Raw genomic sequence first — 25,869 nt, 5'->3', positions numbered from 1 at the left:
CTTTCCTAACTGAAAAAAAGATTTATGGAACTGGCTAATACTACCTGCCTCTACTATGAAAGACACACAAAACAAAGAAGAAAACCTCTGCAAGTAACTAAAAAGCTAAAAGGAGACTGGATGAATGTGAGGGTCATGGGAGAAAACTCAGGAAAAGCAGGAACAAACTAGCTATACATTACACAATAAATTAAACAAACACAGACATGCTGTAAGAATAAAAAATAGCCTTGATTTAATTTTGTCATTTTTTGCAACCTATGCTTTTCATGGCAGGAAGGCCGTGGATTCCACATCTACCCATTACTATGTGGCACAACAGAAAAAAACAAAACATAACAAAACAAAGCACACGCTGAGTTTCTACCCCATGAAGTGCCACAAGCAGCATATTTGTACTGGAGGAAAGTACTGATAACTGGAACAAAAAATAACAAGGTTTTAGAGACACTAAGCTGAAATGGATTGCACTATGAAACTACTTTTGTAATCTGCTACTGAATTTCATGATTCTGGAAGTCAAAACCAAACTTTTAAAAATCTAGTGTGTTTTAGCAGCTACTCTGGTAAAGCACAATACGCTGTGTTCTTAGATGTTCCGCAACAGAGGAGGAAATGTCGAAGGACAAACAGAAAGGAGCTCTGAACACCCAGCTGCACAGCCCTGACTCAGGACTGCAAACCAAAGGATATTCTTAAAAAGGAAAGTGTTTCAAAAAAACCCCAAAATCCACAAAACCCCATAAATCCTCCAAGTGTCACATCATTGGCCCTCCTGAAGAACCGGCCTCTGAACTACACAGCTGTTCTCAGCTTCACTAAAAAGTTGGTTTAGGCCTTCACATTTTAAGGCAGAACTGCAGAAGTTCTTAGTGATGGGAAACTCATCTTGAAGAGAGCTGAGTATGGCACTGCAACTTTTCTTTTTACTATTTTCATGTCGTTTTGTATCTCCTTCTGCCTGACTCTCTTGTGCCTCCCAAGCTCCACTGCTACCGAACGGCTCAGACCACCACGAGATCCTGCAAAGTGACTGACAGGACACAGGAATCTCTTCCTCCTGTGCTTTTCAATTTCTCCTTTCACCAGAGGGCAGGGAAAACAAAAAGTACAATGTGTATCAGAGCTCCTTTTTGTAAGCATAGATCAGATTATATTGGGTAAAAATGTTTTTTTTTGGGGGGTTCCTCTCAGTAAAAACACAGTACGGTGGCTGATCATTTTTGAAGATGGGCACAGAGGGATGTCAGACTTTAGGCAAGATAAAAATTTCGCGAAACTATTACCAGTAGAAATACTATGTCAGGCTTTTAAATGGATGTCAGACTCCAAGTGTTTTTGAAAAATCCAATTACTTTAAAATCTCTAGGTGTTCAAACAACAATCTCAGCAGACCAAATAAACAAAACAGGTTAAAAATATGCATGGACTATCAAAAAAATCACTTTTCTGTATAAGTTTATAATTTTTCTGATGTATTCTCTCAGTATTCAAAATTTTAGCATAAAGTTCTTTATAATTACTGTAACACTTCCACTGTGCATAAACCACAATACAAAGTGGAACTGAAATACACTCAGCTAGAAATATCTCAGAAAACTAGAGAATATTTGTAGAACAGAGAGATCATTTTCAGAATAGAAAGATTTCTCTGTCAGCATGAAATCCAAACCGTTCCTGGTTTTGCCTAAAGTAGCTGCTATAATAAACAAATGATGACTTGTATACAGAAGCTTGTTCAAAGCGTTTTCTTACAGATTTTTGCACCAACGGACCTTAAAAGCCCCACTGAACTTTATTTAAAGTCCTTACCAGTTAACTTCTTCACAGGTTGGAGCCGAACACTGATAGACTGATGTGTGAGTAAGGGGGAGGATGGAAGGGAGCGGGACATGCCCTCCATAATCCGAATGTGCTGCATACCTTCGGTCACTGGGAGTGGCGGAATAGCGTAGTCAGGTTCAAAAGCACAGTCGTTCTCTGTGGAGGTGCCTGATGGGAATATAAAAATGAAAAGGAACTGGTTAGAATACAAGGCAGTCTCCTGCTTTTACCATTCCTAGGCAGAGGGGTGTTTTGCTCGGGTGAGCCCCGCTGCAGAGCCACCCCATCTCACTGCACAGAGCCCAGTCCCGCAGGGAGCTGCTTTCTCGCCATCATTTTGCACAGTCTTGACACCTCCCTTGAAGAAATTATATTTCTAGAACAGCACCTCAGCACACCTCTTTAGATTATGAACAACATAATCATGAAGATTTGATTCTTTTTAATTTGTCTTTCAGAGTCCTAGAGTCACTGGTTTTAAATATAATTCAGATGAAGCAATCATCCTTTTACTGATAGCTTTTTGTGCATTTAGATTGTGGATTTCTCATAAAAAACCTTCCAGTCCAATTAAATTCCAACACAAGGACCTTTAGCCAAAAAAAAACACCAACCAAACAAAACTGAAGAACAAAAGCCTCTGAAAGCAGCCACCAGCTCCAACTCTCCCCTAACAAATGCACACAAACGCCCAGAACCACACAAAACCTGTATGGGGGTTGCATCGCTACAGACCCACATGGAAGACACCAAATAACGTGACAACAAATGGAGATAGAACAATAAAGGCACATATTGCTAATTGTTGCAATAAATATTCATGACAAATGAAGGTCAAGTGCTCTAGATCAGCAAGAGTTGGGACCGGCAAGGTTCCTCCCGTTAGCTGCAGAATAAGGAGACCTCTGGTCAAGAACACTTGGTTTTCCACCTCTAGTCAGTAAGATTAACAAAGACAACTAACAATTCATCTGCAAAACCAACTTAAAACTGTTAATATTTCATTACAGATAACGTAAAAGGATTACCCTTGTGCCACACCTTTAGGATACAGATTTTAGCTTTTAGCGCCTACTGACGTTTTTCCTCTGTAAAGACATTTATTACTTCATTTCCACTGGATAGCTGTGTGGGTCTCAATGGCTTGAGAGAATACATTTAAAAGAGAAAATGTAACTCCTTGACAGAAGGGTAGGCAGACTATAGTGGGGAGAAAACAAAAGGGTAAATGCCTCAAATACCTGGTACTCCAGAGGAGATGACTGACTAACTCTATTCCAGATACCAAAGGACAATGTGAAGAACCCAACATATTATTTATGATCAGAGGAAAAGCCCATATTGAAATAACTGTCAAAAATCTTGGACAAGCTCCTGAAGTGTACTAAGAGATAGTATCATTTGTGGCTATAATCCATCCATTGCTGATGCCAACTTTCAGGAACATCTCGCAGCATTTTTGTATCATTCTCTACAAGAAACCAAAACAAACACTAACACACTTTACACATACACTGTATTTTTGACAGTTCAAAACACGAATTTTACTGTCTCGCTTACTGAACACTTGCCACATTCACAGTAGTTTACTGAACATTTATTCAAAGTCAAATCCTTACAGAGGTGATATTCTTTAACTTCCGTATGCTCTAGTAAGTATGCTACAGTTCAGTATGTTTTATTCATCAGAGACTGTCATTATTGCCACAAACTATGAGCCAGACACTGATGTTTTTCTATTCATTTCATGCTGCTTTAATTAAGTGTGCACACAAATGCTCTAACGGAGTACATCCCTTTAAGGGGGAACAGATCGTTGCTTTTTTTTTTATTGTTTTTTTTTATTAAAAGATGCTGTTGTTGACAATATCATGCCTTTATATATATGTATATGTGTGTATATATATATATGTATGTGTATATATATATATGTATATATATGTGTATATATATATGTATATATATAGCCAAACATGTATGTGTATGTATATATAAAAAACTATTTAGCTATAGTCAGTGAAAACTAGAACTCCTGCCTTACCACCTTGCCCCTGCAGTCACCACCATCTGTAGGTGAGCAGTGGCTCAGCCTTCCCTCCCAACCCGAGATGTTCCCAGCGAGGTGGGCTGTGTCGGTGCCCCACGCACCATCAGCGCTGCTTCCTCACAGGCACGGAGCTTAGGGCCACCTCCTGAGCTCTCCAGCAGTCCTCTTAGGGTTCTGCTTCAGGAAAAGAAGAATCCCGGCCCCGACACTGCGCTGCCTCCATCCGCCACCTCCCCGTGGGCTGCCAAGGGAGTCGAGGGGGACAGGCAGCCCCACTCAGCCCCCTCAGCACCACCCTGGGGTCTCCCATTTGACCCGCAGCAACCCCCAGTTCGGAGCTGGGCACACTGGCATGTCCCAGACCTCCTTCCACCGGCCGCTGCTCAGCACAGCAGGCAGCCAGGACACAAAAGGTATGTTTGGAGACACACGTGCTCTCAAGAGCAAGCCCACGTCTGGCACACAGACAACACACAGGACAGTGCTACTGCTCCGCAGAGCTCGAAATCCCAAGTCTGATGATCTTGTTTCTAAGTTTTTCCTGCTAATCATCCAAAAGATGCAATGGTTCTGTTAGTGCAGTTGGGTGTAAATTTTCCAGGAAGGCGTAATTTGATAGCATGCTGCTAATAGAGGGAAAAAAAAAATGACTTCTTCCAGCGGTGCATTGCCAATTGTAATTATTGGCTACATATATAGCTTACTTGACATAAACTGAGCGAGGATCTCGCTTTTTCCAGGGTTGTTGCAAGCTGAACACCTCTGCTGACTCTGAAAGGCTATTCATAATCACCTGTGAGCACCAGGAAAGGCAAACCAGCATCAGCGCCAAAAGCACCATTGGCATTGACAGCAACAAGCTACAATGTTCTCTCAAAATACATCTGGTGCCAGACACGAAAAAAAGATTTGCTATCATTGATTATTTAATCTTAAAGTTCAAATTTCCTCAGGCTAGATCTGGGGGTTTGAGGAAGCTATAACCACTAGGCATCATCTTCAACTTAAGGTCTGAGAGAGACCTAAAAAATCTGTGTGCATTTCACTGGTTATTATGGTATAAGTTCCCAGTACCACTGACCAACCTTTATGTAAAACCAAGGGCAACTGGGGGCAGTATCTCATATAGAAATAGAAATAGTGATATCTTTGCAAAGTTTTCAGGAGTATTTTCCCTCTTAATATTCAAATTCTTTACAACAAAACCACTGAACTCACAACATATCCACAACATACTATTTTCACTCCATGGATGTCAGAATTTCTTTATCATCCTTTTCAGAGTAAACATACACACAAACAAGGCAATTGAAATAGTCTTAAATTTCTTTCAGTCAGAAAGAATATTGGGTTTATCAAACCCTCAAGCTAGGGATCATTCACAGCTGAACTGGAGCTTTCACAGTTTGTCTATAAAATATTTTAAAATAATGTGTTACTGCAAAGTGTATATTTGAACTAATAAACTATTTAAGTATTCCAAGATAATAAAGCTTCATAAACAGCTGTAATACCGGGGCATCACACATAGCAACATAGAAGTTTAAACACAAGTAAGACAACCACTTCACTTCAGTTGGCTCGTTTATCTAAGCATAATAAAAACTCTTAACCCATCATTATGAAAAATATGTGTTAACATGTGCAGACAGATAGCAACATATGGACACAGAACAGGGCAAAGTTAAAGATAATGCTTTTATGGATCAAGGAGATTTCTTCTTCCACACTGCAGAAAGCCAGCCTGCGTCTAGAATTGCATCCATTGATCCAAATGGAAACATAGTGCAAAAGCTTGTTTCTCCAAGAAGTTGGAAGCATTTTTTTTACCTGTTCACCCTCTACTCCCTCTCATGCTGAAACTTCTTGCCAGCTACTGCAAACTGTAGAGTCATACTCATTCTGGCAAACAGATATAGGTTGGTCATTCTTTGGCGAATAAGTATTTGCAAAAAAAAGCCCCATGATCTCTGCCCAAAACTGGTACTTTTCCACAGCAGCTGAGATGCTGAATAAATAGGCTGAAACGTAATCTGAGAGAACAGAGCGTCTGAAGCAAGCGTACGGAAACCCAGCAGGCAGCTCCCATCAGCAACTGCATCTGAGCTGCTGGATCTTGTGACCACGGACAAAACTCAGACAAATGAAAGGACATCACAGGGACTAACGGCAGAGAAAGCGGGCAAGGCTCAGCCCCCAGAAATAACACAACAGCAACTTTATCTGAGCTACCAGTGTCTGGAAAAGAGCAACCATTCATCTGTATTCTCGAAGCACAGAAATGCTACTTGTATAGGGTATGTGCAGTTATAAATTCTCTTCTTCCCTCCTAATTTTATTTTAACTCTTCTATTTTAAAATAATAAATTTTAAAATAATAAATTTAAAAATTGTAATAAAACGATACTATGTTAACAGAGCAGCTTCAGCTGCTGATGTTTCACAGGGCTTCAGGGTTTAAACTATGAATTCTGATCCCCCTAATTCTGATCGCAGACTTCAATCACTTGCAATAATTTTACCCGGGCAACACAGGAATACTGCCAAAAAAGAACAATGCTCTGGAGAAAATGTCTCCATAATAAGTCATTAGGACACCATGACAACAACAGACTTGAACCTAAATGAAAGGAAAATTATTGCTGCAATCCCAAAGAGAAAATAAGTCAATGCACATAGCACCTACCAGAACCATGTTTCCAAAAAACGCTTCTTAGTCTCAAGAACTGTGTGAAAATACCAGTATTTTCACAATCCTCACAAATGAGCAAATGCTTAAAATTTTAAGTAAGCTACTTCAAAAGACACATAAGCCAGCACAGATCTGAGAGCTGCTGCTGTCAGTGACAGAAATCCCCATTACACGGCTCCAGTGGTGGCTTTAACCACCAAGCCTATTGTGAATGATGGATACTGACCAGAGTTTATAGAATCTTTAGTTAAATAATATAAAAACTATTTTTACTACTCTATTCCTAGGACCTTTTGCCCTGTTCCTGCAGGATGAAACAAAACAAAGCAAAAGACGTAACACCCGGCGGTTCAGCCCCAGGCAAGGACGCACAGGTCCCCTCTCCATCACATCACAGGGTTTGGGGGGAAGGATAACCCGATTATTGAGAACTTGCTGGCTTCTCCCCACTGCCATCAGTCACCAAGTGGCCTGCTGACTTGTGCTGGTATGCGCTGAAGACTTCTTACACCCCCAGCTCCAGCAGCCGCCTTTGGGTAAAGCTCCGTCCCTCCGTCTGCAAAACGGAGGTGCCGTACGCTCTACATGTACGCCTGTGCTGCCTCATGGGTTAGTCTGAACTCCCTCAAACCACACACAGATACTCTGTTTTGTGAATATCAGCAAATCTGTAGCCATGTGGATAATAGTGATGGTTACAAAACTCCGTAAGATTACGTAGTCTTATGAAAAACAAAAAATGTGTATATAAAAGGTGAACAAATGAGAAACGAGTCACTGAGGCAGAACAACACTAAGGTTTACCTTGCCCAGATCGGCTCTGACGGGAGTCTACACTTGCCTGTCTTCGGTCTGGTTGCTCCTCGTTCCCTCCATCTGCATGAGAACCAAAACAGCAGAAGTAGAACATCATAGTGGACAGGTCAGGCAGATGCAACTTTTCCTTGAGTACCATCACCTATCTTGTAGGAACAGAACAAAAAAGTCCCTCCTGCAGATTGAAACTGGGGCAAACTGCTGACTGAGTCCTTTGCTGTCCCTTCCAGTTTCTCCCCAGCTCACTGCAAATGGAATCTGTGATGTCCTCAGGATACAAGCAGGCTTTTAATGTCTCTTACTGACCCCACAGACATTTGAATCAAGTGGTAACCAATTTGTGCACCTTCCATTAGTTCCTTGACTTTGGACCATTATATCAAAATATAAAAAAATATTAAGCATTGTGAAAAAAAAGATCCAGAAAAAATTGAAAAAAAAAAAAATTCTTTGAAATTGTTTCCCTTTAAAATTATTTGTCAGCTAAAAAATGGGAAGGCTGGGAAGAACAAAACCACTGTCATTATATCCTCTTGAAACTGTTTAGGAAAGCAGCTATAGTTAACAAATAACAAATCCATCTGGATAAATGTAGAGTGGGACATTGTGTACAATATTATACAATTAATTACATGCTGGTCTTCATTGATCAACTGACCAGATTAGAAACAATAGATATGCACATCAATATAAATGCTTGAGTACACAGGGTTTATGCCAGCTGAAAGCAAAAAGAAGTCTAGCTACACAGATTGTGAAAAAGCAAAACCAGGCATTTAAAATGCAGGATGTATTTCAGCAGTTATTACACCTTATGGCAGGGGAAGGGGAAGCTTTTAGAATCTTTAAAAATAGTTTTGAAAAAGTGAATTCTTAAATAGCTGTTTAAAAACTCAATAGTCAATTCTAGTATTTATACTTTTTGATTATACTAAAAGCATCTGCACTCTGCTATGTTTATATCTGTATATCCCCGAAGTTATTTGTTGGATGGCCCTGTTATACCATAAAGTAATTCAACTTTATCAACTCATATTGCATGTGAGTTACATCTGTTACTCTGGCTTGAAAAGTAAGTTGTGCATTGGAGCACAACAGCAGAACTGGCAAGGTGACCAAAAATGTAAGTCTACCCCCCCCTCCCCCCCAAAAGGCAGGACAACAGCCCAGGCCACGAAGAAGTTTTTTGTTCCCTCTTCCCCTGGCAAAACGCTTCCTGACCTCAGTTTCCCTGAAGCAGTGTTCAGGCACCTTGAATGGGTGCCAGCAATGCAATTTTCTGTCACCTTTGCATTCTTCCCTGCTCATGAAGCAGCTGCACATGAAGGTCAGCCTCCCGAAGCCAGATAAAGCAACCTAGAAATCCTTTGTTTTATACCAAGAGCTCACATCCCAACAAGCCATCACAATTCCCAGGTGTCAAGGAGGCCACAGACCACCATGTTTTTCCTGCTCACTCTTCTATTCTGGTTGCACAAAGGATGTGACATTGCAAATAGGACTGCAATTTTGACATGCTCATAGGAGCCTTTATTAGCCTGGAGATACCCTCTTGGAATTAGTTGCATTGAGCCCTCCTACAGTCCGGCTGGCATAAAAGAGTATTAATAGATCGCCATCTCTGTATTTTTACTTGTAATGCACAATGTTGGTTTTGAACACAGCTTTGCATACAGATATAATCATCATCATTAAAGGCCCCTGGCTGCGAACCCACACGGACAACCTCTTAAGTTATGAAGAAAACAAAAAACCTTTGAGTTCCAAACGTGAATACACAATGAAAGATAATTATAAGGATTGAACGTTTCAAAAGACAAGGGTTGCAAACAGAAAGTCACAGTACTAAAACCAGGAGTGAACCCCTGTATTTATCAAAAGCCGCATGTTCATCATCAAAAGACAAACTCAGTATTTTTTTTTGCATAGTTATTCTGAGTGACACTAAACGAACACCTCGCCAGGACAGTCCAGCTAACCCACGGTCGGGTTCTGGCAAAACTTTCCCTACTGGTACAGAGCTGGCAAGAGGCTGGACTGGTTTTGACGGAGGTGGGCTCCAACGGAGAAGATGCTGCAGGATGCGACCTCGCAGGAGGTCACCCAGGCAAAGGTCCAGTTACCTGGCTGAGATGGACCGCACAGCCCTGTCCTGTGAGAATAACCCAGGAGGTCCCCATGGTGGGGGAGATACAACACAGTTGGGTTAAATTACATTTTAAAATAACCCTCTGAAATAAGACTTCACCATCTAATACAACTTTTGTATTTAAAACTATGGTAAAATGAAGGAAAGCTTGGTGACATGAAACTGCTTTGTAAGTTTTTCTTGCATTCGTAACTTTTTCCATAGTGCTTTGCAATAAGATTTAGACAACAGATTATCTCTCATTTCAGTTAAATACTTTTGAACACCAAAGGCTGCTAATATTATATTAATAATACAATTTCACTATCATAAACAGATGTTCCAAATTAACTTTAAAATGCCCTTATTCTAATTCATCTCAAGGACCTACATAATACCCAAAAACTCTAATATACGCCTGACAGAGATGGAGGAGTTTTGAAACTTAGGAAAAAAAAAAAACTGATAAAGCACTTTTAAGGACTAAATTGGGCTTAAAATGTAATAGCATAGAAAGGGATGCCTGACCTCTCCAGTGAGTGTTGCTGGGTGGGATAAATTCTGGACACGAAGGGACAGAGCAAGTGTGAACCCATGCTCACTCCAGTTACTTTTTTCTTTTCCATATAACTGGGCTCTTTTTAAAATACATTTTGCCCTTGTATCCTCAAGCATGGTTTTGCTTTAGTTCAGCCCTGTTCCCCTAAGGTACTCTCCTCACCAAACCGGGTTTACATTCCCACCTGCTTCAGACCTGCTTCTTTCTGACAAACTTGATCTGGCACTACTCCCCTATGCCCAGCATTCAGAAGATTAGTGAAATATAAAACATCATTCTCTGGGGACCTGTAACTGCTCTCAGCCACGAGTGCCACCATCACCAGTGTTGGACTGGGGACTGAGAACAGGGAAGCGTCTCTTGCTTTTATGACACGAGGTGCAGTGGGGAAACCAGCATGCCAAAGCATCAACCTGCATTTTATCACAACTGGTTTGCAGCTCTTCCAAGATTTGGTTCCCCCATTAACAGAAGCAACAAGGCTTTTTCTTGACACCATTTTTGGTAGTGAAATAAAGTGAGCCGCTCTTTGGATGACAGGTTTTTAGCCAATAGCTTTACTGGGAATCTAAATCTTACTTGGATTCTGTAACAGAATAAATCTAAGAGACAAGCATGTTATTTTAAAAGAAAAAAACCTGTTAGCTTTCAGCCCCAAATGAGTAGGTTTGGGTCTCTTAAGTCAGCTTCCCTACTGAAGTGAAGCAGTTATTTTGTAAGTGCAGTAAGCGTACAAAATACATGATGGGAGCTTAAAGAAATACAAAGCCAACCCACCAGCAGCAGTACTGCTGGAATACTTCATGCCTAAGTAGGAATTAATCTATTCAAGATCCCTTGGAAGGACAGGATCTCTCCTGTACAGTCACCTGGGTGTAACACCAGCAGTTCTCATGCTTTGAGAACAAGCAGTAGCCCAGGTAGCAGAGCTGGCGGCCTGCAGAGCCGGTGGTCCTGCTCTGTACCACTCCTCAGCGCTCCACAGCAGGATGTGGAATGGGGACGACTCGCTGGCAGAACCACTGGGTTGGAGAAGAGAAACTGCTGCACAGGATTCAGTCTGGGATAGATTTCTCAGGTGGTTTGCAAGTTACACAATATATTAAGGGGGAGAAAAAGATTACAGTAAATTAACTTCCTGAATCAATCTAGGAGGGTGGAAAAAGGGGGGGAAAAAAAAAAAATCTGATGACTGAGCATATATCGTGTCTTTAGTCCTCATGCAATTGTGCTCACCCATTGCTGCTACATTCAGTGCTGTTGCAGCAAAGGCTGTAGCTTGGGTGAAACCCAGCACAATCTAATGGCCATTATTCTCAAGACCATTCAGTGGCTTTTAATGAGGAATATTTTGAGAAGCCGTGTAGCCAGTGTAAAGCTGTCCCTCTCACAAACATACAGAAGTGCGTGTGCGTGCACACTTAGTGTGCATAAACAAAACCACAGGCTCACTGCATCAACACGAGGCAGCCTGACAGGCTAGGGGCCGTTTTGGGAAGCCCTTTGCCCTCTTCCCTGTGGACCACCAACCCTCCCATCTCCCCTGCCCTGGTTATTCAAGTAAAAGCAGCAGAAAACACAGAGCCTCCCAAAGACAGATCCAGGCAGGATGGATCCTCCGGGGCAGAGCAGGAACCTTCTCCCTCACAGGCAGGAATTGGGAAATGAAGAATACTTTCAATAAAATATTAAAAAATACAAACAAATCAATGCCAGGTAGTAGCAAAGGCTGCTACCAGCAGAATTTAAAATGTATGGTGAAAAGGCAGAGGACTGCAGGAAGATAAGGAACAGCCAGCAGTTAAGAGTTGAACAATTGAAGTATTTTAATTTTTTCCTCTCTTTGCTACACACCAAAATTTTGAGCGTACTCCATTCCCCACAGTGGAAGACCAAGGTTACTAGGGAACAATACTATACATAATTAAAGAGTTATCTTAATATACATGCAAAAAAAGGGGCAAATTACTGTTGCTAAGGGAAAATTAATTCTCACATTTTCAAACTTCTAAGTGCTCCAGTTTACAGTCTTCATAGCGTTCACCCCGTGTGCATACCAGGACTCTGTCTTTCCAGCAGTATTGTTACTTATTTTATTTATGCACAATTTTAGGTAGTTGTTAGTATTTGCTTTAGCAATGCCTATTATTTATAGGCAGGACCTACTATTTGGACAACAGCTTGCAGACAGTATCACTCATGGAAGTGAGATCAACTCAGTTGCTGTAATGACTGTCAGCATGGTGAAACACCACAGTTATCGACAAAGCCTCAGATGCAACATCCAAACGAGGTCACCAAAAGTAAATTAGTTCTGAAATCATTGATAGAAAACACCAATATCTGTGCTAATTTAAAATAAAGATCAGAACAAACTCAGATAAACCTGGTTAAGGAGCTTCTACAGAAGTTGCCATGAGAAACAGAAAACAGCTGTTTTTTGCAAGTGCCACAAGAGAAGCGGATGATACAGTAAAATATTGACTCAGTAATCCATATTCGCTTGTATCTCACAATCAAAGGAAGAAAACTTTTATGATTTTTTAATTTTATTTTTAAATACATCTGTGTTAAGAAAGTCTGTTAAGATTTACACGTTATTTTTATCTCAGAGAGATGCTGTCTCATCAGCTGGGATGTGAGACAAACTGCGGTCAGAAATCCAAAGAGGGCCATCCGAGGGGCTGATTATGTGACAAGCATACAGCAAACAGTAATAGCTATTAATTCCTTCTCTCAATTACAAAGAGATTAAGCAATCTCAACAATCATGTTTAGTAACAGCTTCAGAAAAGCAAGTCTCTCCTCCTATAAATGGGTCTGAGAAATGCCTGCTTCCCATTCTTCCTCGCTGCTTGTGTCCATGTTGTGTGTTGCCGTGTGTCGTCTCCCCGTTCCCCCCAATTCTACCAGTTCTCCATTTAAAACCAATGACACAACAAATCCTCTCCAATGCACAGAACAACTGTATTCTTTGAACAGACCACGCCTGAAGGGAATAGAAAACCCCAAGGGTTACAGCAATCCTACTAAATAAATCCACTGCACAAAGCACTGCATGGCAATTAGTAAGACCGGTCTGCAAATACAAGCAAGATGCATCTGCAACACCACGATCAGCTGTCAGCAAATAACCCAGCACCTTCAGCATCACCTCGCTGCCAGGTGTTCACATTAAAGGCAAAGACAAGTTTTAAATAAAATAAACTGCCAGCAGCCCAATATTCCTGTTCCCCTATTTAATTAAACCAGCATCTAAAACACACAATGTGACTAAACATCTTTCCAGTTCTTTTATCTGACAAAGCAATTTTTAACGCAGAAAAATAAAAGGGTGGGTCAGCCTGCTTTACGCATGCTGGGAAATCTGCTGCAAGAACTGACTGCATTAGATGTGCTGTTGCTCTAACAGCAGCTGACAGAGCGCGCTCCACTATAATAGCTTATAAATCAATACTTTGAATCTGCATCGTATCAAAATTGTAGTTGGAAAACATAAAAGACTCACACAAAGCCAGTCCAGCAGTTAGAAAGTGATCTGATTCCAGCCCAGCCTGGCATCCCTGCAGAAGGAAAGGGCTGCCTTGTGCACAGCGTAACGTAAGGCGATGTGGCTCCCAACTCCCATCGTGCTCCCAACACACACACACAGGAAAAAAAAATAAAAATAAAAATAAAAAAAATCAAACTGCCCCGGGTGGTGAACGCACAGCGGGTCCAAGTGAGGTGGGGGCAGCCGGCGGGTCCCAGGACCCCCCAGCATCGGTGCCGCGGTTGGGAGCCCGGACCCGTCCCCGGAGCCCGCAGCGGCTCAGCCCAGCGGAGGAGAGGGAGTTGCAAATCTTGCTCTGAGCAATCCCGATGGATTCCAGCCAGGCTAAGGAATGACATGTGCCAAACGCAGCTGCCTGCTGCTCCCCCCAGGGGAATCTGTGCCTGGAAAGAGGCAAAACGTCCCCAAACGGAGCAAGAGGGGACAGGGGACTGAGTGTGGTACTTAAAAGAGCTATTTTAATCAACAGCTCTTCCTGATTATTTAGTTTGTGAGGGGGTCTTCTGCTTCAGAAAACAAATAGAAAAACTGCTATTGTGCTAAAATTAGCATTATGATAAAAATTATTAAGAACTGCATTATTGTACTAACAGAATGAAGCATCTACCCCCACCAAAACAACTCCCCGGGTGGGTCTGGGGGGGTGGTTGTGGGTGGAAGATTTTTACTGATGGAACTATAGGACAGACCTGGTTATTAATCACCGTATCACTAAAAAAGAGCTCCCCAACTGCTTTCCAACATGTTGAATCCCTTATGGACAGCTCTGATAATTCAAGTAAGTCATAAAAGACATACAAGGTGTACTATTTCTGTGTAGAATTATTTTTCTGCAATTAATGTTAATGTCGTCTAAACTACTTCCAATTCCTAAATTTTTACACGCACCGGAAGAACAGATCTTCATCCAGTACCTGAGAGCACACATCAAAAAGAGCTATTTTTCAGAGGTAGGCTGAGCAGTGAAATTTCAAATATCAAAAAGGAAAAAGCCCACCTCAGTTACCTCACTGCCCTGATACAAAAAAAACAGAAACACCAAAAAAAACAAAACAACCAAACAACAACATCCAGTAAAGCAATATAAGCTTTTCAGCTGTGTACAGCTTATTATGCAAAGCAATTAGAGATGGAAGTCACAGAAATGTTTTCAGAAATAAAATATTGCAGTTGGTAACTGTTACTCCATGGGCCATCAAAAGACTTTCCTCCTTTTTTGTGAACAAAATGCTAGTAGTTACAAAAATGGAAATGCCAGGCCGTGTTTTGAAATACTTTAGCTGAAGTGGAAAATTAATACACATTTCTTATAGATAAGGGGTTTTACCTCATTATATGTTATATATAGTCCCACTGGACATAGGAGCAGAAAGCAAATGAATCATCAGACATAAGGTATGCACTGACTCCAGTTGAGTCCACGGCTTGAAAATAACCCTGAATATCATAAAATGTTAACATTATGAACAAATTATTACTGGAATCATGGCTGTAACAGGGCATAATGGCATGCAGAAACCCAGTATTATTGCCACTTTGTTAATACACCTAAAGACCAGAATACAAGTACAAATGCTGGCTTGGTTATTCCATTAAAGCTTATGAAATTACAATACAGAATTTATCCGTAACTATAAAAATATTTATGCACTTTATACTTCACACACTTTAAAATGGCACTACTAAGTACATTATCTAAATTTATAAACAAAGGCCAGCTACCCTCACTACCTATATTGTATCCAAGCTCATTAAGGAACAATCTCAAGACGAGAAAGGAATCTGTAGGGAAAACATAGTTCTTTAATTTGGCCAAATGGTTGTGAGAACGAGCAAAAGCAGAGGTTCCAGGATTCTGAATAGCCAAGGTGAACACAAAAAATCACCCAGAAGTCAATCTACCCCCACTGAATTAATAATCTCAAGATTGGTTGTTCAAAAATGCATATTGGAAGCATGCATTTTCACACTGAAGATTTCACTGACTTATTTTTATTCATAACCTTTTGATTAAAAGAAGTCTGAAACATCCATCGTCTTTTAGATAGAATAAAATTTAAAATTCACCATAACTCTTATTTCTCTAATGTAGCCATCCTAAGTGGATCAAATATATACTGTAGTTGTTCTCCTTAAAAAAAGCATAATTTGTTTAAAAACAGGACCAAGAAAAAAATGACAGGATGCAAACTCAATATAAAATTAGATTAGTGAAGTGAATTTTCAAAACAATTGGTCTTGTTCAGACTCCTTAAGTTCCATTCGCTGTCAGTGAGGTTTGGGTTAAATCACATCAGTGCTTCTAAAATTTTACCCAAATAAGCCATCTAAGTTCACTGCATTTTAGCTGAGTAATTCTGTTTAGATTTACTGTTCAAATTTTCAGTACTTGTCCCTATAACTGTTTTGATGAACAATTTTTCAGTCTAGTTACTAAAAGGGAGAGAAGTAGCTTCACTTGTTCACTATTTTAAGCATTTAAATAAATGTAAAGCTGGTCTTTTTGGAAACTACATAAAAGTTAATGGGGCAGTGTAGGAAGTAATCAGCTGAATGTAATGTTTACTGTCATTGAATCAGAAAGGTACTAATTTGCAGCAATCTATGTGCATCAACTTATAATTATTTTTCTGAAATTATGTTTCCAGCTCCTATGGGGGCAATACAGAATCACCTAGGATCAGCAGATAAAGGAGTCACAGTTACAGCTTTCAGAGAGGAGAAAAATAAGAAGCACTCGTCTCTTCAGAAGTCATTGTAAGGAAACACAAACATGGATACAAGACACGGAATTTTATTCACCTACTCAATAAAGACTGAGGAACCGCAACGGATGGCTTGGAGAAAATTGATCAAACCACCAGAATCAGAAGTAACTTCACTGATGTGGGATTAAATGCAAGCATTATCTATTTTACAAGACAAGACAATAAATATGTTTAATAATGGGACATAATATTGATTTGATGATAGAAAATACGTTTTTCCTCAAAATCTGTGAGCAAAGACAGTGTTTTGATAATTGTTTTGGAAGAAATTTAAAATTTATCCTTATATGCAGGAGATGGAAAACACCATCAATGATAAGACATCTATTTCAGACAAAATACCTGCTTCTCTACCAAAATTAGAAGACCTAGTAACTCATTCAGAGCACCATCTAGCAAAATATTATTACTCAACCATTTTGCATTTTATTTCTAACTTTTATTTTTGTTCCGACAAGTAGATGAAGACCTTCTGTTAACAAACTATGTGACACCCAGAAGATAAATGAGGTTAACAGGTAAATGAGGTATGTTGCCTCCACAGACTGTTAACCTGAAATTTCTTTCTCTGGAATCTTTCTTTCTTAAAAGCAAACTGCACCACCACAACCCGGGCAATTTCTCTAAGCCCAAGGGGTCTTTCCCAAGCATTTCTCTCTCACAAATGGCAGGCTCTTCATTAGCAAATCACTATTATTTCATGCAACAAAAATGTAACTCCAAACTAAGGAACACACCTCGGAATCCAAACTTCCAACATCAGCAGCGCAGATAACTCGTGCTGGACAGCTGGTACGGAAAGAAACCGTTTGCAGCACCATGTCAGCACTCGGGCCTTGTTCCTTGCTGCCCCTGCTCCTGAGCAGGCAGTTTGATCCATACCAGGCCATTTTTGATCTAACACACTAGAATTTGTCGCTTGGAGTTACTGAGTCTTACCTTGTAAGAAACTCTGTTAATGACGCCCATAATTAGGTTATTTGGGAAGAATCAGCCAGTTGGAGAAGTTAACACCTGGACACTGCGTCAACGCTGCCCGGCGCCAGGGTGGGACCATCCCTCCGCCCCTCCTGCTCCCCGGAGCACAGCTTCTCGCTGCTGTGACTATCCCTGTGTTATTTCAACCTCGGTGACGTGGAAACCCACCTTCACACCTGCCTGGAGGAGCAGAAGGCCCACCCTGCCCAGGCACCCTGCTCCCCCCAGGGCCCCCCCCCCGCTGCTCCCACACCCCTGTGGGCTCTCTCCCACCACCCAAAGGTGCCTCGGGCCTTCTCCAACTCATCATCAACGTGCCTCAGACACGACGCCCGGAGGAGCTTCCATTTTCTGCAATTAATGTTAAAGATAATGTCATCTAAACTACTTCAAATTCCTAAATTTTTACACGCACCAGAAGAACAGATCTTCATCCAGTGCCTGAGAGCACACATCAAAAAGAGGTATTTTTCAGAGGTAGGCTGAGCAGTGAAATTTCAAAATATCAAAAAGGAAAAAGCCCACCTCAGTTACCTCACTGCCCTGATTAAAAAAAAAAAAAAAAAAACAACAACAAAAAAAACCCAGAAACACCAAAAAAACCCGAAACAACCAAACAACAACAGCTTCAATTATCCTTATTCAGTAACCCAGCAGCTCCTATAAGGCACAATCTAGAGCCAGAAATTAAACAGAAGGATACAAAAACAACCATGTCTTCATTTTATTTAAAGCACGAATTGTTTATTTTCTTGCAGCAGAACAAAATACCATTCTAGACATTTGAAAGATGTGGTGTCCTCTATTTTGGCATAAGGAGGTCTTCCTCTCAAACTGAATTAGCATGGAATTAAATCTGATGTTAACGCACACACAAGCACAATGAGTTAGAAATTGTTACACCCTCCCATCTGAATACACATGATAATGAATTTGTGTTGGGGGGAAAAAAAAGTGGTAGGAAAACATGAAAACAACCAGAATATTTCAAAGGGCGATTGAAGAACGACTCTACAGACAGTACAGTTGTTCATTTTTTAAAACTTGTTACAAGGTGAGGAAAACCTTTATTTTGGGAGAGCTTTCATTGTCTGGTGAGGAAGCGTATGCATGTTGGCAACAAGGGAAGGGGATGAGAGTGAAGGAGGATCAGCGATGACTGACTTCTGAACTCCCTCCTTGTCATCACTGACTCAACATGTTTTCGCTCTCCATCTGTAAATTGTAAAATACTTGTATACTCTAATAAGGCTGTCTGGGACCTTTAGCAACCACAAGCATTTTCAGCTTCAAATAAAAAGCATGACAGATATACTAATTATTTCAATTGATTTAATATGTTAAAATGTAATTAACTAAAACCAAGTAACACTATATACAACATACGCTTTTCTTAACAGTTACAGGAGTTACCTATTGTGTAGGGTAAATTGTGTCTTTGCATTTGTGTATGCTCCCCTAATTAAAAGTTTGAACAGCATTTTTAGAATGGCTTAGTGGTCATCTGTCCTAAAATTATTTGAGAAATTGGTACAAGTGACTGAAGCTTAAAATAGGTTAAGTCTGATGACAGCCAGTCTGCTGCCAGCACTCAGCGATCCCTGAACAACAAAAGGAAAGAGAACAGTGAAAGGGATTTATTATGGATTCAAAGACCTACTGCATGGAGAAAAAGCTCCAAAACCCCCCAGACCCACAGCCAACATGTTGAAAATATCATTTGGCCTTGGCTGAACCCACGGGAACCCAAACTTCATCCCAGCTCCTTCCCTGGGCATTACCCAGGGCACCGTACCCACTCAGACCCAGCGATGGCCCCCACGTGCCGCTGCTGTGCAGCGCCTGGGGACGGAAGGCAGGAACTCCATGGGAAAAGCAAACCCACACATGCACGGGCACGGGCGTGGGAATGCTTCATGCAACACGGCCAGCTCCTGCTATTGCCTCTGAGATGCTCTGCTCAGTGGCTGCCCTTCCTCCCTAGGAAAGCACGAGCACAGCCTACCAAAATCCTAAGGAAAATATTTCAAGTACCTGCAAATATTTAAGTTAACCTTGTTCTTAGAACTCATAACCTTTTTTCTTGTGTAACAGTAGTACACCGTATTTTATAGTCAGAGCTGCTACGGCCAACGTGTCCTTCCTACACTTTTAATGAGTTTCATAGCTACCACAAAGTTAATTTTGCCCCACGAGCGTGAGCAGGCACCGTTGCTTACGCTCCTCTAAGTGATTTTCCCAAGATCATGGAGTAAATCAATGGCAGCCAGCGGTGCTGTTCAGTCTGCTAGCCCTGCTTTCACCTGTGAACTACAATGCTTTGCCTACTCACATGTACTTAATTCAATTACCTTGGTCAACCATATTGATTCATCTATGACTTACTACAGGAAATTGATTTCTGGCAGAGTGTACCAGCACTTTTGTATTAGGATTTGTCACATTTAACATGCAGTTTGAAATGGAGGTCTTCCAGCTTTAAGTGCGCCTGTGATAATCACCATGGTATCGTCACAATTAAACATACTTGGACAGGCTGGTATGAAACTGTTATCACTCTCCAAACAATGATGTGGTTTTCAGTACTGAAGAAAGTCATTTAACTACTGTCCGAGTCTGAATGTGCTAGTGAAATTACAGTAAGATAACTAAGGAAAACGAAAGGGAAAAGAAAACAAAGGATCCCATCTGAAAACCTTGTATTTCTTAGCATTTCACTGTTTTCTCAAACAGATTAACACTGAGTATTATTTTCTATCATCAGCTCTTATTCCACTCTGCACTCTCATAGTGCAGCTGAATTAATTCTTCCATTCCATTTCCAGTGAATGCACTACTGATGTTTTTAGAAACACATTGCAACTTCCTATCAAAGGTATTTCCACCAAAAGCAACCAAAATCCTTCTTCCAGTCTGTTATCTCCTGGAATCCAAATAACTACATTTTGAAAGTTATATTTAAACACTAAAGCAGGAATAATGCAACCCAAACATCCTCAGGAATCATCTTACAGCTCCCGTGGCTCTAAGCTGCAACAGAAAAAACTGCACAGATGTACGTAGGCACAATTGATGGCTTTTGTTCATAAATACCACTCAATCTCCTACTTATGGCAAATATACAGTAAAATACAAAAAGGGGTTAACAGTTCTCTTTAGTTGGAAGAATGAGTAATTATTTCTAAAAATTATTTTCCAGATACTACTTAAGCAGTAGTAGCAATATATATACAGACACATTAACAAATAAACACAGACAGGGTTTTAAAGAAATTAAGTATTCAAGAAATTTTGCCCAAAAGATAAAAGCAATACACAGATGTGTAGTATCTCTTTGTACCAGTACCAGATTTCCTATCCACTGAACTATGTCTAGATAGTCCTACATTAATTTTAGATGGCACTTTACAACAACGCACAGTCTAAAGCTACACAGCAATCCCTGCACCACTATGAAAGGCTTGTCTCAAGTACTGCACAACGCTGAATTCAGTTAGGAACAAGACAAAAGGGTCTAAAAAGGGAAATGGAGGCATCGCAAAGCATTAGTACATCATCTCTGGTCGTCCAGGAACAGGTTTGCCCACGCCAAGGGATGCCGTATCAGTCTGTCACTGCAGCATCAGCCTCAGCAAGCTGCTGCCCAGTTGTACGCAGTATCATAAACTGCTTTGCAAAGACCAGACATAAATCTCTCTAATTAATACAATTACAGACGCTCTTTATAGTAATTTTTTTTGATTTATCAACCAGCACATACAATCAATCTAGTACTAGCACATTACGCATGATGGCTTATAAACATTTTTTGCCAATTAAAACGATGTTGTTGATTTCTCACACCCTAGAAGGTAAGAATACATTCCCTTCTCCTCCATCATTTTTAAAGGAGAATAAAGTATTCATAGACAAGGGCAAAAAGCTGCTAGAGTGAAAGAACACAATTTTAGAAACAAAGAATCTATCCTGCATCAATATTGCAGCAAATTCTGCTACATAAATTATCCATCTGAAAGAGCATTTTGTTAAGTAAGAAACCCACTCCTCAAAGAAATGCAAGTCATAGAGCACAGATCAATAATCAACCTGTCATCTAATGGAAATGGAGGTTTACTCTGATCATATAATGCTATTAAAGTGTACAGCAACAAAAAATTAACTTCTCAATTAGAGAGAATATAAAAAACTACAAGTAAAGATTCTTATGGAGATAGAAAATGCAATCAGAAACAATTAAGAAGTTATTTATATGGTAAGTAATCAATAGCTTAAATGCAAATTGGTTTAAAATTGCTGAAAGCAAAAAGCAATTGCCGTAAGGCAAAACCCCTGTATTTTTCTTGGGGGGGGGGAGAGGGAGGGAGGCGGATAATTTAAAAATTGGAAAATTTAGTCTAATTCTTTGTTTTCACGTGCTCTGCCTGTATCTTACCACCACAGAAGCAAGCATCTGATGACAGCAGATGGCACAAAAATCAAACCCAGAATCCATGTCAGAGGTTAGCTAAAAGCTTACAACGTCAGGAAACTTTGCAAGGAAAAGACGGGAAGAAGAATCAAGAAATCCTAAATCTGGGGTGCCACTCCAGCAGGCAACAGGGAAGACACAGCACAGGACAACCCAAAAACCATCAGCCATGGGGCATTTTGCTGCATTTGCTTCTTTTCCAGACAAACATCCTCCCTCCCTGAAGAAAAGCTGGCAATGCCACCCCGTAACCTGTCATAGCCCCAGGCACAGAAAGCTCTGGAGAACAGCACTACGCTCCAGAGAGGCGGCTGGCAGACATACTGGAGTCTTTTAGGTGAAATTAAGATCCACCAACCAATGCTGGAACATCCAAGGACTGGTGGGTCCCCTGAGGCTCATTCAGCAGCATTTCAGCAATATACAATTTTCCCCCGTGGGCCTCCATCTTGATAACACTGTTGCTTTCATACAGTAAAGTTAGTTAGCCCGGACTCTGCATTCCCATCAATAACAGAATATCACCACCTATAACTGGAGATGGTAAAACCGCCCAGGTGTCTCAGTGGCAGCTGCATGTATGCAACGCAGTTACGTATCAACATAAGCCAAATCAATAGTTTAGGACTTAAACTAAACCAAGAGCACATGCACAGATGTATTTCAATTGGGTGTTGATTTAAATTGTCAAACATGTTTGTAATCATACCCGTGACCAGGCTCGACAGTGACTTTTACATTCAGTTCATCTGCCACCACTGCTTAATTAGCTGTTATGTTTCCCTCATGCTGCCCCACTACCTGGATGAGGTGTAAATTATCTGCTAAAAAAACTGTTTATACTTATCTTTGTTTTGTTTGGCAATTTAAAATTGAAACTGTTGAGCATTTAATTTAATGAGGCCAAGTTTTGCATAGCATTACATTATGTAAAATAATTACACTTTAAAAATTACTGCTATACAGAGTATTATGGAGAAACCTGTTAGTGCTAAAATTATTCTATTTATGTAGACAAACTTTGAAGTTTATTAATGAAAGTTTGCAGTGAAACAGCTGTTCTGCTGATTAAATAAATTATGACTAAGTTTTCATGCTAGCTTCCTCAAGCAGGCAGCTATTAAAAAGCTAGACAGACTAATTGTATAAAACTCACAAAATGCAGAAAGATGCACTGCATATTACAGAAACACACAAAATTATAATCAGAATTCAAACCATCCATTATTTTAAGTGGCATTCAGAGTTTAAAAAAAAAGATTAGTGTTTGTTTGGAGATGCAGATGAGAAATTCTGAAGAATTCCTAACACTGACCCGTTTTAAAGTAACCTGCAGATTTGAGGTAAGAGAATATTTAATGATATTTGAGTTTGACTTATCAGAAAATTTAAATGAGCAAGCGAATTAGGAATGCACAAAAAGCCTGCCCTTGCTGAAATGAAGAGAGAGCTACTTTCAGCTTTGTATCCCATTTCCAAATTCACAGTAGGTCACAAGTGGAGAAGAAGACCAAACCAAACCAGAACAAGAAACAAAACCCCAACTGTTCCTATTTGTTTCTCATGCTCCCAACGAAGCTCCATGCAGTGTTGAAGGCAGGACAGTACCAGCCCCTCCCTGGGCTGGGGCTTTATCACCCATTAGCACAGAGAGATGCAAACCCTCAGCAACACTGTGAGGTCAAGGGAAAAGATGTCAATGCCTCAAGATAGGCTGATGCACATTTAAGCTCAGCTTAGTCATAACGATGAAACAAGATTTGATACAATCGTAATAAACTCGAAAGGTTTCCAGCAAAGATGGAGCAGAAATCAAAAGGAGGGAAACTTAACCTGAATACATAATGACCAAATCATGTCAGAGTATTTTTGGCTTTATGGGCAGGTACAAATTCATCTGATCATCTAATTCTTTTCAGGCTTTCGCACATTCAGATCCTTTAAAATAAAGAACACATAATGATTCAAGTGCTTGGCACACTGTAATAGAGACATTAGGAAACACTGTATCTTATTTTCCCAGATCTGTAGAGGACTGTAAGGCTAATGGGAACAAATATTTGTTTTCTGAGAGGCAATTTTCAAGCCTCTCAGAAACAGAAGGCACAGCAGTCTTCAGCAAGAAGCCAGCCCATGCAACTGGCACGTTAAGAGCAGGCAAGACATTTTCCTCATAGGCAACTGAGTGATAATTTTTATATATACACACACAGACAGACACACGTACGTGTGTATGCATATACATAAAACATATTGCTGGGTTTCTACTTGCGAATTAGTACGTCTTAAAACAAGATTAACATTAAAACCCAGGAAAGCCCATTAGACCACCTAGCCTGACTTCCTGCAGTGTGAAGCAGCCACATATTTTCATTCATTTATGTTTGACTGAAGCTGTCTGCTCCTCTGCTGCCAAAAAATCGCTTCCATTCAGTTAGCATCAATGATCCTGTTAAAGCACTGTGCCCTTCTTCATCATTTCCAATTCTCACTTCAGTTTGTGCTATATGCTGTCTGTTACATATCCCTGTATTAAATTGAGTGAACTTAGGGTACCCTTATTTTCATCAAAGTATTGTTCAGCACAGGTAAATCAGCTCCCCCCTTCCTGATAACCTGCACACACGGAACGCCTCATCTTCCAGGCTGTGACGTTTCAGTCCCTACACTCTGCAGCCTGTTGTGGCTTTCCATATTCTCTCTAATTTTGCAACACCTTTTTTGAAACGCTGACATCAGCGCTGACTGTAGTGCAGCATACTGACCTCACTGATGTCTTGCACTAAAAAAAAAAAAAAAAAAAAAACAAACAAAAAAAAAAACCCCAAAAAAACCAAACACACACAAAACAACAAAACCAGAAACCTTCTCTCTCATCCTATTTAAGAATGTCTTGCATGCATACTCGTGTAGTTCATTAGCCCTTTCTGTCACAGCATCAAACTGGTAACACAACCTTTTCACCAACAGTGACGTCCAAGACATTATTTTCTCATTACAGAGAATCACAGAATGGTTTGGGTTGGAAGGGACCTTAAAGATCCTCTAGTTCCAACCCCCCTGCCAAGGGCAGTGACACCTTCCACGAGGTGCAAGTGTCTGCATCCCTGTGTGTATGACCTCAAATCTGATGATCTAGTGTTAATTATCCCACTGATAGTACGATCAAATAGTTTGCACGCCCCTTGCCTTCCCTTGCACCTAGCACTCTGAGCTTTGAAAACTGTGAATTTTATCAAAATCAAACCCATACACAACCCCAGCAAAAACTCCATGTGATCATCAGCCAGGCTTTGCATTCATTCTGTCTTCCAGAGATTTGTTTAAATTCAGACCATAGCTCATATAAGATCATTTGAAATATCTTTTAAAATAAAACTGAAAACCTCAAACTCCTCCACTGACAATAAGCCTGCAGCCCATGCATTTATGGAGAACTACAAACCCATTTGCTTTCGGAAGCATTGTATGTCCAGGTGCTTTATGCTCCAGAACTGACTTTTCCCATGGCTCCCAGCACCCCATGCTGCAGCACGTTAAGGACAGAGTCTGGCACTGACAAGGAACATGCAAAAGTTAAAAGTGGAGGAAACTGAAAGAATTTAGCTGTAAACTGTTAACAACTTGCACTACATTGATCATTTGAATGACACTATAACACCACCACAGAAATGCAACTGTATACATGAATGAAAGCAGGCAGGCATAGGATCACCCCCCATTTCCCTCACCATGCATGCTGCTTTGCAGGTAAACACATATATTTAATGAGCACCCAGGCTGAAAGGGAAACTGTAATTAATAAATACAAAGAGGGAGACTCAGTAAAGGCTTGTGAGTGCCCAAATAGCAGCAATTAACTGTGTGAGGTGGGGAGAGCAAGAGTTATCTATTTAGCTCTGTGCTGTCTCATTCTGTTGGAGTATACACATCTTTAAACTGTTTACACAGGCTTTAAACACAGATGCTGACAAATAAAACCCTTCCTTTTTCATAGGCCTTTCATGGTGTTTCTGAATTTAAACAACATTGAACA

General features: G+C 40.4%; 1 protein-coding gene across 12 annotated transcripts in view; it reads right to left on the bottom strand.

Annotated features, from left to right (window-relative positions):
- The window catches only part of TANC2 (tetratricopeptide repeat, ankyrin repeat and coiled-coil containing 2), a 281,670-nt gene that overhangs the window by 149,132 nt on the left and 106,669 nt on the right, over positions 1-25,869 (bottom strand). For 8 of the 12 annotated variants that reach the window (XM_032996633.2, XM_032996632.2, XM_032996634.2 and 5 more), the window contains 2 exons: positions 7,368-7,439; positions 1,813-1,992 (listed from right to left, as the gene is read on the bottom strand). In XM_032996633.2, coding sequence (XP_032852524.1) covers positions 1,813-1,992; positions 7,368-7,439 — 252 coding nt within the window. Of the gene's footprint in view, positions 1-1,812; positions 1,993-7,367; positions 7,440-13,574; positions 13,872-25,869 lie in introns of those variants that run through there. The other 4 variants (XM_032996642.2, XM_042787179.1, XM_032996643.2 and 1 more) reach the window with 4 other exon arrangements.

This window comes from Tyto alba, unplaced genomic scaffold (assembly GCF_018691265.1).
Source record: "Tyto alba isolate M040663 unplaced genomic scaffold, T.alba_DEE_v4.0 Super-Scaffold_12, whole genome shotgun sequence".
NCBI classification, from domain to species: domain Eukaryota; kingdom Metazoa; phylum Chordata; class Aves; order Strigiformes; family Tytonidae; genus Tyto; species Tyto alba.
Note: the sequence above shows the minus strand (reverse complement) of the source record. Positions and strands in the feature narration are given on the sequence as shown.